The sequence below is a fragment of the Pelodiscus sinensis genome, chromosome 3 (assembly GCF_052426305.1).
Source record: "Pelodiscus sinensis isolate ZL-2025 chromosome 3, ASM5242630v1, whole genome shotgun sequence".
In the NCBI taxonomy this organism is placed as follows: Eukaryota; Metazoa; Chordata; order Testudines; family Trionychidae; genus Pelodiscus; species Pelodiscus sinensis.
The window spans coordinates 105,274,313-105,292,170 of record NC_143054.1 but is presented as its reverse complement, the minus strand read 5'-3'; the positions used below and the strand labels follow the sequence as shown (position 1 = coordinate 105,292,170).

Genomic DNA, 17,858 nt, shown 5'->3' with positions numbered 1-17,858 from the left:
ATAGGGAAATACTTGATTGGCAAGATCTCCTAAACTCAAAGCTGCTTTTGCAATTAGCTATGACACTTCTTATCTCTGCATTGGTCAGCTATGTGAAGACAAGAGGGAACAAATTCACGATTCTGGCTTCCATTCTACCCTGACCTTAGGTACTCTTTTGTGGACCCCCTGTGGTAGATATCTCAGCTCAAGAACTAAGAATGCATTATAAATAAGTCATTTGTTTTTTTCTAACACCCACTGAAGTCCAATGGGGTGTCCTTCCGTTGACTTCAATTGGCTTTAATCAGGCCCATCTAGGATTAATTACTACCTTTTCACAACATCATTATAACAAGAGCACATAAATAACTACAAATTGGTGTGATTGTGTGAAAAAGTCATAAAGGCAAAGTTAAAAAGGTGAATGTTATTTTATATAAATTATAAATAATACTGCCTAAAGGAAAGGTTTTGAACCATTCATGTTTTACTAAGAATACATCAGCATGCTTCTATATGGTAACAGTACAGGCAGTCCCCAAGTTACGCGGATCCGACTTATGTTGGATCCGCAGTTACGAACGGGGCCCGTCTCCCTGGTCTCCAGCAGACCAGGGAGAGGAAGCAAAGCGGCAGAGCACACGGGCAGCGGAAAGCCCAGACGCGTCTGGGCTGTCCGCTGCCCGCGTGCTCCGCGGCTTTGCTCTGCTTTGCTCCCCGTCTCCCTGGTCTGCAGAGCAAAGTCTGGGCTGTCCCGCTGCCCCCGTGCTCCGCGGCTTTGCTCCGGACGCCTGTGGTACAGCAGCTGGGGCTCTGCCGGTTGGTCCCGTAGCGCCGCTCTGGGCGCTACTGGACCAACCTGGCAGCACCCCAGCTGCTCTGCCCCAGGCGTCCCCAAGTCAGCCGCTGCTGAAACTGACCAGTGGCTGACTACAGGAAGCCCCTGCCCCGGGCTTCCTGGAATCAGCCACTGATCAGTTTCAGCAGCAGCTGACTTGGGGATGCCTGGGGTTCTTAAGTTGAATCTGTATGTAAGTCAGAAGTGGCGTCCAGATTCAGCCGCTGTTGAAACTGATCAGTTTCAGCAGCGGCTGAATCTGGACGCCAGTTCCGACTTACATACAGATTCAACTTAAGAACAAACCTACAGTCCCTATCTTGTACGTAACCCGGGGACTGCCTGTATAACTATTTTAAATTAGATGAGCAAAGTTCATGCTGACACAGTTCATTTAATCTTTTTGTTTTGAAAGAAATCACATATCTGTTCATATCAAATCAAAGACACTAAAAGAAACAGCTTAGATATTTAAAAGAAAATAGTAGCATCTCATTGTGTTTCCGCAACTGTGGAAAATGCTAGAAATGTGAAGCATCATTATTAAAGCCCTCAAAACAGGATAGCAAATGTCTTTATAATACTGCAATCCTTTACAAAACAGCACATGCACATACAGGCTACGTTTACACTAGCAGCTTCTTCTGGAAGAAGTCTTTTGCTGAAGAGTTCTTGTGCAAAAACTCTTCCACAAGAGAGCATCTACACTGGCATGTGCTTTTGCATAAGAGATGTGCTTTTGCACAAGAGCATCCATGGCAGTGTAGACGCTTTCTTCCACAAGAAAGCTCTGATGGCCATTTTAACCATAGGGCTTTCTTGCGTGAGAAATTCATGTTGCCTGTCTATACTGGCCTCTTCTTGAAGAGCTCTTGCGCAAGAGAGCTTATTCATCGTGGGAAGAGGAATAACTCTTCTGGAAGAAGCCCTGTTTTACAAAGATCTCACCAAACTGAGTGATTGGGCAACAAAATGGCAAATGAAATTTAATGTGGATAAGTGTAAAGTAATGCACATCGGGAAAAATAACCCCAACTATACATACAGTATGATGGGGGCTAATTTGGCTACGACAAATCAGGAAAGAGATCTTGGAGTTATCGTGGACAGTTCTCTGAAAACTTCCACACAGAGTGCAGCGGCGGTCAAAAAGGCAAATAGGATGCTAGGAATTATTAGGAAAGGGATAGAAAATAAGACCCAGAATATCTTACTGCCTCTGTATAAAACTATGGTACGCCCACATCTTGAATACTGTGTACAGATGTGGTCTCCTCACCTCAAAAAAGATATTTTGGCCTTGGAAAGGGTTCAGAAAAGGGCAACTAAAATGATTAGGGGTTTGGAACGGGTCCCATATGAGGAGAGGTTAAAGCGACTGGTACTTTTCAGTTTAGAAAAGAGGAGACTGAGGGGGGTTATGATAGAGGTCTATAAAATCATGAGTGGTGTGGAGAGGGCTGATAAAGAAAAGTTATGTATTAGTTCCCATAATATAAGGACTAGAGGACACCAAATGAAATTAATGGGTAGCAGGTTTAAAACTAATAAAAGAAAGTTCTTCTTCACACAGCGTGTTGTCAACCTGTGGAACTCCTTGCCAGAGGAGGCTGTTAAGGCTAGGACTATAATAGAGTTTAAAGAGAAGCTGGATAAATTCATGGAGGTTAGGTCCATAAAAGGCTATTAGCCAGGGGATAAAATGGTGTCCTTGGCCTCTGTTTGTCAGAGGCTGGAGAGGGATGGCAGGAGACAAATCGCTTGATCATTGTCTTCGGTCCACCCTCTCTGGGGCACCTGGTGCTGGCCACTGTCGGTAGACAGGATACTGGGCTAGATGGACCTTTGGTCTGACCCAGTACAGCCGTTCTTATGTTCTTAAGAACGCTCGTGCAGTGTAGACAGCCAGCAAGTTTTTTCTGGAAGAACGGCTGTTCTTCCAGAAGAAGCTGCCAGTGTAGACGTAGCCAAGAGTATAATTAATTCAGTAATTTCTTACATCTTCACAAACAGCCAGTAACCTCACATAAGCTTTCCATTTGTGAGCCCAGTGGCTCAGAAGGCCTTTGCCTCCAAGTCAGCTAGGTCAATACAATGTAAAAATAATTCAGTTTGATTAAAGCAATTAGGACTGTTTTAGTCTTGGGATTAACTCTTAAGAGCTAATAATATAATTTCCCCCTTACATGCACTGTACATAAAAATTCAAATAGGTTTGAATATTTTCATAAATGAATTCAACAGTCCTGCAATGCCTATGTTAGATTTGGAATTGTATTGCAGATACAGGCTTCTGGAAAATCAAATACATACTCAAAACATTAGCAATTTATTTACTGTATAAAATGGTTACTGCATATTCATACTACCCTGTGCTTCCTTTTAAATAACACTATGCAGAACTATAAATATAATTGAAAGCAATCCCTCAAAATTAAGAACATAAGAGCATTTACTAACATGGATATTCTTGACATAATTTTTTAATAATCTTTTCAGCACAAAATACACTCTTACATTATAAATCAGCAACAACCAGTTACATTAACCTCTGGAGTTATTATTTCTGCCATGCAATAGCTCCAAAGCATTGCGCCTCTCTTTTTACCAACAGAGTTTTAGGCGATAATCAACTTCTTAATTTATTTCATATTCTTCCCCCGACATCACATATAAAGCTAAATTTCCACTTCTTTTCTCTGTTACTGTGGCATCATCAGATTAGAGAAAACAGATCTTAAACAGTTTAGTCATGCAGTTAGACTTTAATTACAGTGGTTGAGTCAGTGCCACATTTATTAGTTTAGGCAGTTCATCAGAGTCCCTTATTAGCTTTTGTTTCTTAATATTAGCACAATCATTATAACATCATGTTTTATATCCCTGAGTTAATTTTGTGGCGTTTCTTTAAAAAAAAGAAATAATGGTTGTTGAAATTTTCAGTGCCCATCTTCCTGGTATCTGCTATTGGCTAGTTTATGCAAGGAATTGCATGGTGTCCTGGCTTTTTTGGTCAGTTTGTTCTTGCGTACCTATATCTCCTGCTGCATTGCATAGGGAGCCTAATTGGCTACCTCAGACTTTGTGGATTCCAGTGATTTTCTAGGTGCCAAAATGTGAGATGTTGCAATACTCAGCACCTAAACACCCAAGCCCCTTCCTTTGTGGATCCAGGATTCTTAACTGGATGCAAGCTTTTCAGAGTAGGTGTCTGTTATTTGGTTGACACAAGTTTATCAGTGTATGCTACCTTATAGAAGTATGGAATGGCTGTAATAGAAACAAGCAGAAAAATCAGAAATTCGGTATTACAAAGATGGAAAGTGAAGATAACGAGGCAATAATTGTTGATAGTGACATGTTGGACTATGATTTATTTAGACAGAATAGCTGTGATAAAAACTCCAACTGCTAAAAAGAGAACGTTGATACTCAAAAACTGGGAGAAGGGAAATATACATTGAGAAGATAAATCAGAGAAGAACCAAATTCTGTAATAACTATCCCAAAGAGAACGTGATGTTTCCTAGAGAATTTCCATAGAAGTGAAATACTAAGATACAATAACATCCAATGAAAATGAAAGTTTTAATGCAATAGTCCTGTAATTTTCTTTTAGCTATAATACCAATATATTAATGTAAGACAGTGATCCCCAAACTCTGGGATGTGCCCCTTAGTGGGTCACGGAGGAATATTTGTTGAGGTCAAGGGCTAGTCCTCATAGGTGCGGGTGGTTAGGGAGTGCCACCCAGTCCTGCTGTGATTCTGCTTCTAGCTCTAGTCCCAGCCCTACTCCCAGCCACAGTCCCAGCTCTGCTCCCAAGCTACAGTCCTGCTTCCTAGTCCAGCTAATGGCTATGCACCTGGCCACAGTTCCAGATGCAGCTCCAGTTATACATCCCCCTTGGCCTCGGGCTCTGCTTGCAGCACTGTTTCCAGCCCTGGATCTGCCCCCAACATTGGCCTATCACCACAACTCTACTCCCAGCACTGGTCCCACTCCTGGCTACAGATCCACCCCTGGCTACAGCCATGGTCCCAGCTCCCAACTGTGGCTTGCGGAGAGAGAAGCAAGCATGAGAAGTGGTGGGGACCACTGATGTAGGGGTCACTCCACTCCTGGAAGGGGTGGGGTCTTGGGTAAAAAGTTGTAGGGCCTCAGGTGAAAGGGTAGAGCTAGGGTCAGCCAACCGTCAGACCAGCCTGGACTGTGCTGTGCCACAGTCCAGCCAGCCCCTAGTGCCATCCAGAGCACGCTGCCCAGCACTCTTTCAGTGATTTAAAAGGCCTGAAGTTCTGGCCACTGGCACAGTAGCAGCAGTGGCAGCTGTGGGCCTGTTTGAATTGCCAGGTCCTACGGCCGTTGCCCTCTTTGCTTCCCCCATCAGTGGGCCTGGTTTTGGGCATAAATTAAAAGAGCATAGGGGCTTACTCAATTTATATGGGTTAGCCATTTATGTATATTCTGAAGTTGAGAGAACAAGTAAATGAGGATAGCTAAAAATTCCTTTCCCTCCAAAACAATTGCCCTTTTTTTCTTTGGCATACACTGTTCAAGAATGGCCAGTGAAAAAGCAATTATGAAAGTTTAAAGCCATTTCAGTATGCTCTTACACTGAGCTGCAGAGTTAACTCTGCTTGATCTCCCTTGATGTGGGAAATTGCAGACATGAAAACCATTTAAAAATGTGAGTCTAACTCCATTAGAGTTAATGGAATTGCTTTAGATTACATCTGATTTGAGATGCTGGTTCAAAGTGCCTCTTTTGAAGACATTTCCACTCCTACCTCGTTGTCCATATTTTACCTTTTGTTTGTAAACGGACATAAATATATAGTACCAGATATATAGTCCTGCTGTAGTCCAGACACTAAAAGGAAGTATCTTGGAGCTTTGCATAATACTACAATGTAGTACTGGCAGGAGAATTCTTTTCATTTTGTAAGAAGGCTGTGCCAAAAGCAAGCAATTTTAAGGAAACATCTAGTTAGAAAGAGATGGGAATACCTTTTGAAATCATACCAACATTACAAACACTAGAAATGTATCAATGTTCAGGATAGTCCTACAGTAGACATACACACTTTTGAAAATCTAAATCAAGTATTGTGGACATGGCCCACAGTTCTTCTTTCACTTAGGTTTCAGTCCTGAAAAGACTTGTGCATATGCTTAACTTTATGCCCTGTGAGTACTGAGTAGTTTTCATTACTGTAAGTGCAAGTTAAGCATGAGCGTAAGTCCATGCAAAAATAGGGCCATACTGTAGTAAAAACTAAGTGTGCTTCTTCCCCCATTGCTTAAGCTCGAAACAGCACGTATCATTTAGCTAATTGCGCATGCCTTTGAAGCTGCTAAACTTTCTGCTAGCTTTTTTCATATAAGGGACCTAAGTAAACTTGCAGCAACCAATCACGTTGCGACACGCTGACCAGAAGGAATGTGAAATCTATAAAAGTTTCAGCTCAGGCGCTGCTCAAGGTCGACCTTGCTTTGAGCACTGAGCTCCTTTGTCGACCTTGTTTGCAAACAATAAATGGAGTTGGACCCAGCCTGAAAGTGTGACTCTCTTCTTGAGGCAAATTGGACTAGCCTCCAGAGGACGAAACTAGCAATTTATGCAACAATACCATGTTAAATATCTAGTAATTCTAGGAATTCAATGTGTTATACCAGTATAAAATTAATGCAAATGACAGGAGAATTAAATCAGGTCCATATCTTAATACATTTTTGTTGTTACCAGAAATTTACCTATACCAACTACATTCAAAATACATTAAATATATTTAATGCAATGTCAATAACTGTTTCTCATTCACACTTCATTTGAAGTCATTTTATATTTCAAAGTCTGCTTAATGTTATGCTATTGAGTTGACTTTATTTATTCAGAATTGTTCTAAAGATTTGCTCTCGTGTAGCAATGAAAAAATTGTTGTGGATGTCTCATATTTCAGGGCAAAATTCACAATATTAATTTACTAGTGGTTTCTTAGAGACAAGTTAATATCTAGTTTAAATTCTTCAGAATGCTAGTGATGCTTATAATGCATGAATTCTATTATATAGCATCTAGGGATTCTTTAATACCTACTGTTACCAAGTCTTCATATCTTAGGTAAAACATGCTTCTCTGTATGTATTTGTCTATATGAGAGCTTGGTATTTAAAAAGATAAAGTTAAGAACTTCTAAAGATGTTAAAAACAAGATGAACAAGTGGGATTCATTTAAATAAAAAAGATTCTAAGAAAGTGGTTTTAATGTGTACATCATATTGATTTGTTCATTTTTAGTAACCAAAATATAACCTGTATGTTCTTGGCCACATTTTTACAACAAGGTCTTTGCCTGCCTATTTAATATATAAAGATGAGTATGAAGCCTCTTCTGAAGCAAGTAGAATAAAGTAAGAAACCTATGGCTTGCTAAAAGCACCACAAGCAACTAATTGACAAATATAATACTGAACAGAAAAAAGCAGCATCTGTTTGAAACAAATTAGGAACTTTCTATTTCAACTGGTTTCTCTCTTTTTTTTCATTTGTTCTTGAAGAAACAATATCAAATTAAAAAAAGTCAATCTTCTGTCTGGATTTTTTTAATCTACCCTTGTTACAATTTCTACTTCAGTTTATTATAACTTAAAGAGAAAATCTCCCTTTGAGAACATAGGAATGTAAGAACGGCCATATTGGGTCAGACCCTGGGGTGAAAGTAATTTAAATTTCTCACAACCTGCCCCTCTTGGAAGGTGGTGTGGGGAGTTGTGATACAGTAGTACCTGTAAGAAATTTAAGTGTGGGATGGAGAGCAGGGGGACTGAGGGCAGAGGGTTGGGAGGCATGAAGGGCTGGGGGGGAACTCAAAGCAGGACAGATATGGAAGATGTAGGATTCAGGGAAGGGGGGCTTAGGGATGAGTGTGTGTGGGGTGTCATTTCAGGGGATGCGTTTCTCTTCTGCCCCTCTGGGGCAGCCAGAGCAAGAGGACACAGCAGGCTCTGCACTTTTTCCTCACTTCCTAGTAACAGCGAACAGGGGGAAAAACCCACACTGACCAGGTAAGTGTGGCTGCAGCTTCCCCCAGCTCCCAAAATGGCAGCTGAGGGGCCTGGGGCAGTCCCAGATGGGGGATCATCCCTAGACACCTCTGCTAACTTACCTTCTTTTCCCCAACTTTACTCAGTGATGTCCATTTAGGCCATCTAATGATCCTGGGTTTCCTATGCCCTGGGCTCAGATAATTTGTGCAACCATTGGGTTGCACACTTGGCAATTTTACCTCATTGCTCACTCTGCTCTCTTAGACGAAGGACCATGTCCCCAGGACCAGGTGCTGTCTGATACAGATGTTAGGTACTTTTCAAAGCCACTGCAGGAAAACTTAAGTCACCACAGCTCCAATCTTGACCCATTTAATGATTTGTGGCTTTATTAACTGCAAGTAAAACTATGAATGAACCAATTAGAGCCCCTTCCTGGCAGTGTCAGCTAGGTCCCAGTAATCAAGCTTTCAGCCGGCAAGTCTTAATGCTCTTACAAAGGCTCTTACCCACCTGCTGCAATTCAACTGAACATTCCATCTAGCAATCGAAAATGCATTTACTGTGTCCTCAGATATTACCATAGGCATGCGTACAGGGTGTGCCGGGTGTGCCTAGGCACACCCTAATGTCTTGGGCCAGCTAGTGACTGCTGGAGGAGGAGAGGAATTTGTGACGGAGCGCCACAAACCCTCACTTTAAATTCCCCACGGCCATCTACGGGGCACTGTGGGGCAGAGTGCGCATGTGCGGCGTGCTGAAATGCCGCGGAACAGGTGAGAGGGGAGACGCCTGGCTGTGACGTGACATCACGGCCCGGGACTTTCAAACTGTGTGGCCCAGCTCCAGAAGCAGCTGAGGCCCTACTACAAATGTTGGTTGGCCCGAGCCATTTTTGCGCTCCGGGCCCCGCAACACTGCCCCTTAGGCACCCGGGGGCGCCCCGTCCGGCCCGGCAGCACCGTGTGGCCCCCCCGAGGCACCTTCCCCTCAGCCTGGCAGTACTGCGCGGCGCCCCCTCAGGTGCCCTGGGGACACCGTGCGGCCACCCCTTGAGGCACCCTCCTCCCCGCACGGCAGCACCACGCAGCGCCCTGGGGATGCTCCTGCCCGGCCCAGCAGCACCGCACAGTCCCCCCGAGGCGCCCCGGGGACACCCCTGCCCAGCCTGGCAGCACCGTGCGGCGTCCTGGGGGTGCCCCAGCTAGGGCCTGGTCGGCCTGTAGCTTGGGCCAGCTCTGACTCCAGCCCTGCGAATTGGAGGCAGAAGCCGAAGGGAAGGAAGGGAAGGGGAGAGGAGGGGGAAAAATAAGAGGAAGGGGTGGGAGAGGAAGGGGATTGTGCTGAAGGGAGGGAGCAGATCAGGAGAAGAAAGGGGAAAGCACTAAGGGACAGGGTAGAGGAGAGGCAAATGCCAGAGGGCCAAGTGGAGACAATGAGGAAAAGGGCAGGAGGGGAGGTGTCAGTGGGAGGGGGGACAGGGTGATGCTGGGAGAGGAGAGGGTAAGGGTTTTGGGGGCTAGAGAGGAGAAGGGGAGGTGCTGGGAGAAGGCTTGAAAGAAGGGGTGGGAATGAGAAAGGCAGGGATGGAGCAAGGCATGTGTGAGGGCACAGGAGCATGAAGGGAATGGGGGCAGAGGGTGGTGGGCATCAGGAAAAAAGGGGGCAGAGGCACTGAGGGAAGGGGGACACCAAGAGGGTGCAGGGGTAAGGGAAGGTACAGGTGCCAGGCAATTCTGGGGGTGAAGCAGAAGGGTAGACACCTGCAGGGGAGGGACCAGCACCAGAGAAGAGAGGCAGGGCAGGTGTGTAGAGGGAGGTGTTACGAGAGGGGATGAGGAGGGGTAGCTCACATGATCAGAGTGGGGCTACTGGAGGAGTAGGCACGGGGGGGGGGGGGAGAAGGGCTGGTGGAGGGGGGCAGGTCTCAGGAAGGCTGAGGGCAGTGAGAAGGGCAAGAGTCAGGACAGCAAAGGAGGGTGAGAGGTTGGAGGGCAGCAGGCACCAGGGGAGCTGATGGAGCAAGGGGAGGAGACATGGCAAGAGGGAAAAGGTAGAGATTTATGAGATATTTATTAATAACTTGGGTGCCACAGTGACACATCCAAACAAGCTACATGAACTCAGTATTGGCGCACAACTCAAAATTCATTCTGCTCATCGGAGGAAACTCTTAGAGGGAACACTTCCCCCAGCCTCTCCACCCTGAGTTAATGTCTCACACATTGGGGTAATGCAACTGCAGGATAGTTGCATGAGGGGAGTTTTGGGGGGGCAAACTAATCCCTATTGGTAGGAAGATAGTGGGAAAAGTCTGGGGGGGAGGTCACATGACACCTTTTGGTCATGTGTCCATCTTGCCCAGAAAGTGTTGCCTCCAGAGGTGTGGCCACTGGGGGTCAGGAGCGTGGCTAACAGGGTCAGGGCTAATGGGGGTAAAGTACATTTTAAAAAAATTCTTTGGGTGCACACCCTAATGAAATGTGTTGCGCACGCCTATGGATATTACCTGTCTCGTGTCCATCCACAGGTTTCACTTTGCCTACAATCCCATACATAAAATGACACTACTGAACACATTAGCTAACATTCTTCACCGATATCAATCCTGCAAACACTTCTACCTGTGAGAAGATGTTTGCAAGATTGGGGGCTTAAACTGTAGTGTAAACTATTCAGTGTGGATCAGTGATGGGCAATATAGGCAGCTAGTGAGCGGGCCACAAGTGCCCCTCCATCTCACTGGAATGCAAGATTGTTGTAACCAAGATGGTTTCCATGAATAGGGTAGTTTTTCTACCCATGCCTTCATACCTAGAATTTGGGAGGAGGGGGGGGCTGATTAAACTGTAGCAGTGTGTTGTTTGGATGGATGTAGAGGGAGCACATGGCTTCCAGAATGTTTTACGCATTGAGCACACAACTCGCTTCATATACCTGCCCGCTGCGTCTAGACTGGCAAGTTTTTCAGCAAAAGCAAGTGCTTTTGCCGAAAAACTTGGCAGCTGTCTACACTGGCCACTTGAATTTCTGCAAGAACACTGACTTCCTACTGTATGAAATCAGTGCTTCTTGCGGAAATACTATGCTGCTCCCGTTCGGGCAAAAGTCCCTTTTGCACAAAGCTTTTGTGCAAAAGGGCCAGTGTAGACAGCTCAGATTTGTTTTGCGCAAAAGTGCACCTAGATTGGCACGGACGCTTTTCCGCAAAAAGTGCTTTTGTGGAAAAGCATCCGTGCCAATCTAGATGCCCTTTTCCGCAAATGCTTTTAATGAAAAACTTTCCCGTTAAAAGCATTTGTGAAAAATCATGCCAGTTTAGACGTAGCCTTACTGTATGTGCATGTACTTTAACACAAGTAGGAAACAAACTATACAGACAGAAAGCAGCTGACTCTGGCAATCCGGTGGGCAGGCAACAGTAAACAAAATGTCCCTCAGGCTACAAATAGAACCCCAATGGGATGCAGATTACTCACCATTGTGCTAGCCTGTTTCTATGACAAAGACACAAATGTAAATGGGGCACCCCAAAGAAGTGGGGTGCATAGCTTCAAGTAGTAAAAATCTCCCTATATATAAACCACTAGGAGGCATTAGCCTAACACACACATTAGCAAAGCTGATGACAACAGTGAGAATGATGACCAACACACCGGGGCATTTTCCAGGAGATATAAATAGCGCGAGTGCAAGTAATGCAAATATTACGGGCTCTGTGTCCCTCTCTCTCCCCTTTACTAGACTTCTGTTTGGTTTGCTAGTAGAACTCAAGCGATTATTGGTAACAGCGCCCCGTGTCGTCCCTGCTGCGCACGCTGGGGCCCCTTCTACTGCTAACTTTTCCACTGCAGCCAACTCCAGGGGTGAACTTTCCCGGCGCGAGCGAGGGGTCCCCTGGCCGCAAGAAGCCCCCCGCCCCCGAGGAGGCTCCGGGGCTGCTGCAGAATTGAGCTGGCGGCAGCCACAGTTCCACGCGAGCTAAACTCACAAGCTGCGCTAGGACCCGAACGAGCCGCGTGCCCAGCGCCCGACACGTCGGCTCCCCGGGAGCAGCACGCGCTCAATCCCCCCCTCCCTCCTCTTCCCGCACATGCGCGTGAGACCCTACACACCAACAAGTGGCGCGCCCGCTTTTCGTGCCTCACACCCCTGCGCCAGGTGACGTCACATCCCAGAAGCGCGCGGCATGTGGGGTCCCTCTAGCGGTGGGGAGGTGACAAGTCTCCCGGGGGGGGGGGGGGTGCAGGACTCGTTCACCTTCCCCGCGGCCGGGAGCGGGCCGGGCGCTACCATGTTGTTCCGCTTCGGGGTGGTGCTGCCGGCCGGGCTGAGCGCGGGGGGCGCGGTGCTCCTGGTGGCCGGCTCGCGGCCGGAGCTGGGCCAGTGGGACCCGCAGCGCGCGCTGCCCATGAAGCCCGCGCGCCCGGCGGCCCCGCTCCCCGCCCAGGAGCCCGCGCTGTGGCTGGCGGAGGCGGCGCTGCCGGACGAGGAGGCCGCGGGCACCTTCTGGTTCAAGTTCCTGCGGCGGCGCGGCGCCGACACCGTCTGGGAAGGTAGCGCCGGGGACCTCCCCCCGCCCCGGGCTGCTGCTCGGCCTCTGCGGGGCGGGGGCGCAGCCAGGCCGGGCCGCGCGGAGAGCAGCTGCTGCCGCGGGACTCCCGTTGCGTCTCGCTTGTAGGGAGCTTGCCCCCCCCCCCCCCGCACGAGGGGTTTTTCTGGACGGTGTCCCGGCTGCGGGCTCTGAGCGCCCCCGTCTAGTTCCCCAATTATCCGCTTTCGAACAGCCCTAACTAACCGGCGCTGCGGAGAAACCCCCTTCCCTCCAGAGAGGAAGCCTCGGCTCTACAGTAGGGTAGGGCCCCCCGGCTGTGCCGCTGTAGTGCAGGGGAGCCCGAGTGTCTAGTATCAAGGAGCACGGGGGGAGAAGTACCGCGAGGTGGGCACCCACGCTTTGGAAATGTAATCACGTCATTGGTGCGTGTCTCGGATGTTTATTTGCATGTGTGAACAAGCCTTTCAGCAATAAAGTTTAAATTCCTTTGTTGGATTATACCCTGAGTGGAAGATGCCAAGAAAGGGATGTATAATGTAGTTGTCGAATGGAAAAAACACCTTCAGCTATGCACCGTGAAGTGTTTGGTGTATGGCCGTTACAAAGGCCAAGAGAAATCAACCCATTAAGACACGGTGGGGAACCTAAGGCCTGGGCTGCCTGGATCCGGCCCCCAAAGGGAGTTCAGTTCCCCGCCCCCAGCCTTTAATAACTCCAGTTACTTTTAATAACTCCATTCATCTGAAGTAGTCAGTTGTACCCACCAAAGCTCATGATACCATCTATATGTTTTGTTCCTCTTTAAGGTGCTGCAAGACTATTTGTTGTTTTTTAAGTTTTTCCAGTTACAGATCCTGCTACCTCTGAAGCTTTTCTCCTCCTCAGTCAGGGGCCACATCTGTGAGTGTTTGTGTGTGTGTGTGTGTGTGAGGGGGGGGGGTTGCTTCTCAGTTGTGTGTGGCCCCTGGCTGATTTTTCTGTGGGCCAGTGGTCCCCAACCCAAAAGAGTTCCCCACCTTTGCATTAAGAGCTTTATTATGTGTTTACTGTGTAAAATTTGCTACTTAACACAGCAAGTGAAAGGGCTAATTATAACAATGGCATATCAATTAATTGGATTGCTTCATTTTGTAATTATTATTTGTCTTGTGGTAGCATTCAAAATGTGCTCAGTTTTTAACAGACAGTCTCTTTCTTGAAGAGCTGAAGAAACCAGATACTGATAAAAAGATGGGATTATAGTAATATAGTAAACCACTAAGCGCAGTATTTGATCCAGATAAATCTCTCAACTTGTAATTCTTTCCTTGTAATCAGTATTCATATAGACTTAAGAGTCCTATTGTGCAAAACTGTCACTGTAGCTCTGATATTATCCAACAGGATTGTAACAGTCTCCCTCAAAATATAGAAAGCTTAGCTTTCTTTGGAATAAAATTGCAGCCTCAGGATTTTGGGGATTTTTTGGTCAGGAAAAGTAGAGAGGCAGATTTTCAGTATTTTTTCTCTTGTATATTGTGCCAAACTCCGAGGTTGGTTGAGAGACCAGAGAAATACAGTTGGAACTTTCTTTGCTATTAGATCACTCACTTTACAGTCAACTTTAAGGATTCTGTCTTTATTGGGTATATGTGAAGAATCCAGAAAATATGTGCTGCTATAGTAGTAAAATAGGGGTGAGGAACCTAAAGTCTGGGGGCCAAATGTGGCCCTCAGCTTACCTGGATCTGGCCCCCCTCCCCCAAGACTCAGGGCTTCCCCTCAGCATTTGGAAGCTGCACGGTGGTCCAGTGCCCCTGCTGCCCCATTGTGGGGCTGGAGCATACAAAATCTACTAGCCTGGGCCACTCCAGGCTCTAGTGCGTCGGGGGAATGTGGGGAGTCCCTTTTTCCTCCTCGGTCAAGGGCCGCCTCAGTGAGGGTTTGAGAGTTTTTTGTTTTGTTTTGCTTCTCGCTTGTGTGGACCCTGCCTGATTTTTCTGTGGGTCAGCAGCCTGCGACCCAGAAAAGGTTCTCCACCCCTGTAGTAAAGACTTTCTGCCTTTATCAGCCATCTGATTGCTTGCAAAATAGGTGTTTTCTTTATCGAGTGGATGGGTTTTGGTACTCATCTTTTTGAAGGTATTAGAATAGTACCTTGGACTTTTTTCTTGTAAACACAGAATAGTTAAATTATGCATCCACAGATGATTTTCTAGGATTTTAGTTAGTTGTTGTCTTATTTTTAAAATGAAAATGGAAAAAGTCACATAAAGCATCTTCTAAATTTTTAAGACTACTAGAAAAGAATTTGATTTATCATTCTTCCATATAGTCTTTCTTCCATGTTGTGCATTCACAGAGTTTTAATACAGGCTGTCCTCACTATAAGTCCAAGATGCATTCCAAAAAACATGGATTTACAGTGAAACAACTTAAAGCAGGCAATTTTTTTCCTGCGACTGACTTCCCTTTGTGCAAATTAGGGGGTTTTCTTGCATGACTTAAGAGCGGGAAATGGGAGGACTTATAACACATCAGTTCCTACAAGCATCAACGTCTGTAGTGTGGAACAGATGTATCCTGCAATGTCTTATAGCACGGATGCCCTGTACAACAGAAGACGATTATGATTATGTAGTCTGACATAACACAGACCACAGAATTACACCCAATGTTCCCCGCTTCAAACCCATGATTCACTAAAATATTTAAAAGGAACTCAGCATCTGAACTACGGGTGTGGCCTTTTATATCTAGTGAGATTTTCCATTAAAATAATAAGGTAGACTAGGAAAAGGCCTAGGTTATTATATCACTTTTTTTGTATCAGTTAATTATCTAATCGAGTAGTCAATGGAATTTCCATCGACTACTCAATTAGTCGATATGGGGGGTACTACCACTGCGCCTTGGCACTTTAAATGTAATAAAAGTCCACAGAGCTCTTACTACATTTGAAGTGCAAAGCCACAGAGGGGTTAGCTCCCTGGGATGGCGTGAGCCAGGACTGCGGAGATGGTGCTAGGGGATCGACTTTTAAGCAAGCTACCCCCAGCACTGGCTCCTGCTTCACCCTTCCCTCCCCCTTGCTGCCTCTGAAACAGAGGCAGCAGAAAGTGGGGGGAAGTAACTAGTCAAGTACTCACTTGACTACTCTATGAACCTGTGTTTATCGGGTAGTTAACTACTTGACTAGTCGCCTACATCCCTAACTATAGTGACATAAGCCTTAGGCCTATCATGGAAAGTGGAATTACGTCAGTGTAGTAGGGCACTTTAGACTGGTGGGAGGAAGGCTGTAGTGTAGACACTGTCATAATTAGTTTGTCATAAGATGCCTTATGTCAACCTCACTGTGTAGTGTCCACCAGCCCGTAGTGTGTTTCAGTGAATTACATTTAATATCTTTGACATAAGAGAGTATAAGCACTTAGTTTTTTGCTAAATCTGTAAAGATCTGATTCTGTGCATTTCTCTGTGATGGGAACATGAGAACTTGAGACTTAGTGTAAGGCAGAAGGTGAATTAAAGGATATTCTCTTTTTAAATAAGGAGCAACTCATTCATACATTTTGAAGTACTATTAAAGTTTAATTCAGTGCACAGAGTAAGCAAGTGACAATACTACTGTGCTTCCTACATTAGGGAGGATATATATGTAAAATTTCAGTCATTGGCATATTCAGGTTACGGAGGAAAGCAAAATAAAAAAATTACAGAGAAACTATACAGCTACAAGTCTGTGTCTTTGAAAACAGCACTTGGTGCTATGATGTACCTAGGATATGTGACTAATGAAATCTCTTATGTCTAACTGAATTAGACATACTTAGCTTGTTTGACAATTTCTTTCTTTTGCAGAAGTCCAGGAAAGGTGAACTTATGAAATCAAAATCTCTCATCCATCCAAAGGAGCAGTAAATGAGGCATTTTTCTAGAAGGGGCCAAGTTCAAAATAATCCATTCTCTTATCAATGATAGTTCCTACAGACCGCTACTATACACATAAACACTATGTGACATGCAATAAAGATAAGTGATTCAAACTTACTTTGGTGTCAGTCTGAAGTTATTATTGTAGAGCTTCAACGAAAAGAGAAATGCTAGGGAAATGGGGCAACTTTATCACCAGGTGTGTCAGAGATACTTTAAATAATTGACTGCTAATAATCATGGTAGGACCCAGGGCACATGAAGAAAATGTACAAGCGAGGTTGTTAAGTGATAGACTTTGATCAGAAGAGCTCAGTTTAGCTAGATTGAAGTCACCCCTTTAATTTGTGTTAAACCATCCTTCAGTTTTCCATAGAATGTAGTTGTAGTGAGACTGTCCTGTACTTATTGGGAAATGTTTCTCCTTCTCTTTTCTCTCTGTGTGTATATATAAACACATTTTTCCTGCCAGGCGACAGAATGACGTCATCAGCATCAACAGGCTCTCTCAGTGAAGGAAAAGTGGCCAGAGAGAGGGGGGTTGGCAAGCATTGCAAGCAGGGGGCACAGCCCCCTAGTACATTATGAAAATGTCTTGAACCAATTTACATGTAACCCTAGAGACTCAGGTGCTGTTCAGTTCAGACATATAAAAATATAAAGGCTTCTATTCATTCGTGAAGTGTTTTGTTTCCTGGGTGGTATATTGATTTTACTCTACTTTTTTCATAAATGCTCCTTCCGGCCTAACCTGCATGGAATTTTATTCTTTATCATGGTGAGTATTCAGAAATCTGTGCTTCCTACCTGGCTGCAATACCATGTGTGTTAAAGGTGAAAATGAACCAGTCCTCAGGAAAATAACATAGTTATAGGAACATCTGCAATTCTGAAGGCATACTTGCAATCGATGGTCTGAATGATATAAAAAAGAGCAGAATTATGTTTATTACAAATATGTGGATCGAGGCACTCCTATACAATTAAGGAGATTTCATCCAATTATATGTGCTTATTTTAATGCTTATTTTTTGCACATTGATTGCTTTAGGTAAGACAACTAATTTTAAATAGGATTTTAGTCAGGTAATGTTCCTTAAAATATTAATAAAAATACTATGTGTATAATACTTACATATTCAAATTATACTGCAAACAAACTAATCCTCGTAAATGTGGTGTTTCTTTGAAATAAGTAGGTATTATCACTATTTTACAAATAAACTGAGGTAATGGGATCCTGTTTCTTCCAAGCCAGTGAGAAAACTATCATCAAAACGAGAATTAGTTAGGGTATGTCTACACTACCCCGCTAGTTCGAACTAGCGGGGTAATGTATGCATACCGAACTTGCTAATGAAGCCCGGGATTTGAATTTCCCGGGCTTCATTAGCATAAAGCCGGCGCCGCCATTTTTAAAAGCCGGCTAGTGCGAGCCCCGTGCCGCGCGGCTACATGCGGCACGGGCTAGATAGTTCGGAATGGCTACGTAGTTCGAACTATCTAGCCCGTGCCGC

General features: G+C 45.2%; 1 protein-coding gene and 1 long non-coding RNA gene across 2 annotated transcripts in view; both read left to right on the top strand.

The window, feature by feature from the left end:
- The first annotated feature begins 12,110 nt into the window (after positions 1 to 12,110).
- EPM2A (EPM2A glucan phosphatase, laforin) overlaps positions 12,111 to 17,858 on the top strand; it is a 57,385-nt gene continuing 51,637 nt past the window's right edge. The window contains exon 1 of the mRNA XM_075924371.2: positions 12,111 to 12,427. Coding sequence (XP_075780486.1) covers positions 12,166 to 12,427 — 262 coding nt within the window. The 5' untranslated portion in view covers positions 12,111 to 12,165. The remainder of the gene's footprint in view (positions 12,428 to 17,858) is intronic.
- LOC142827903 (uncharacterized) lies at positions 12,710 to 16,458 on the top strand. Its single transcript, XR_016349198.1, has 2 exons — positions 12,710 to 12,848; positions 16,270 to 16,458. It is a non-coding gene; the product is annotated as an uncharacterized LOC142827903 (long non-coding RNA).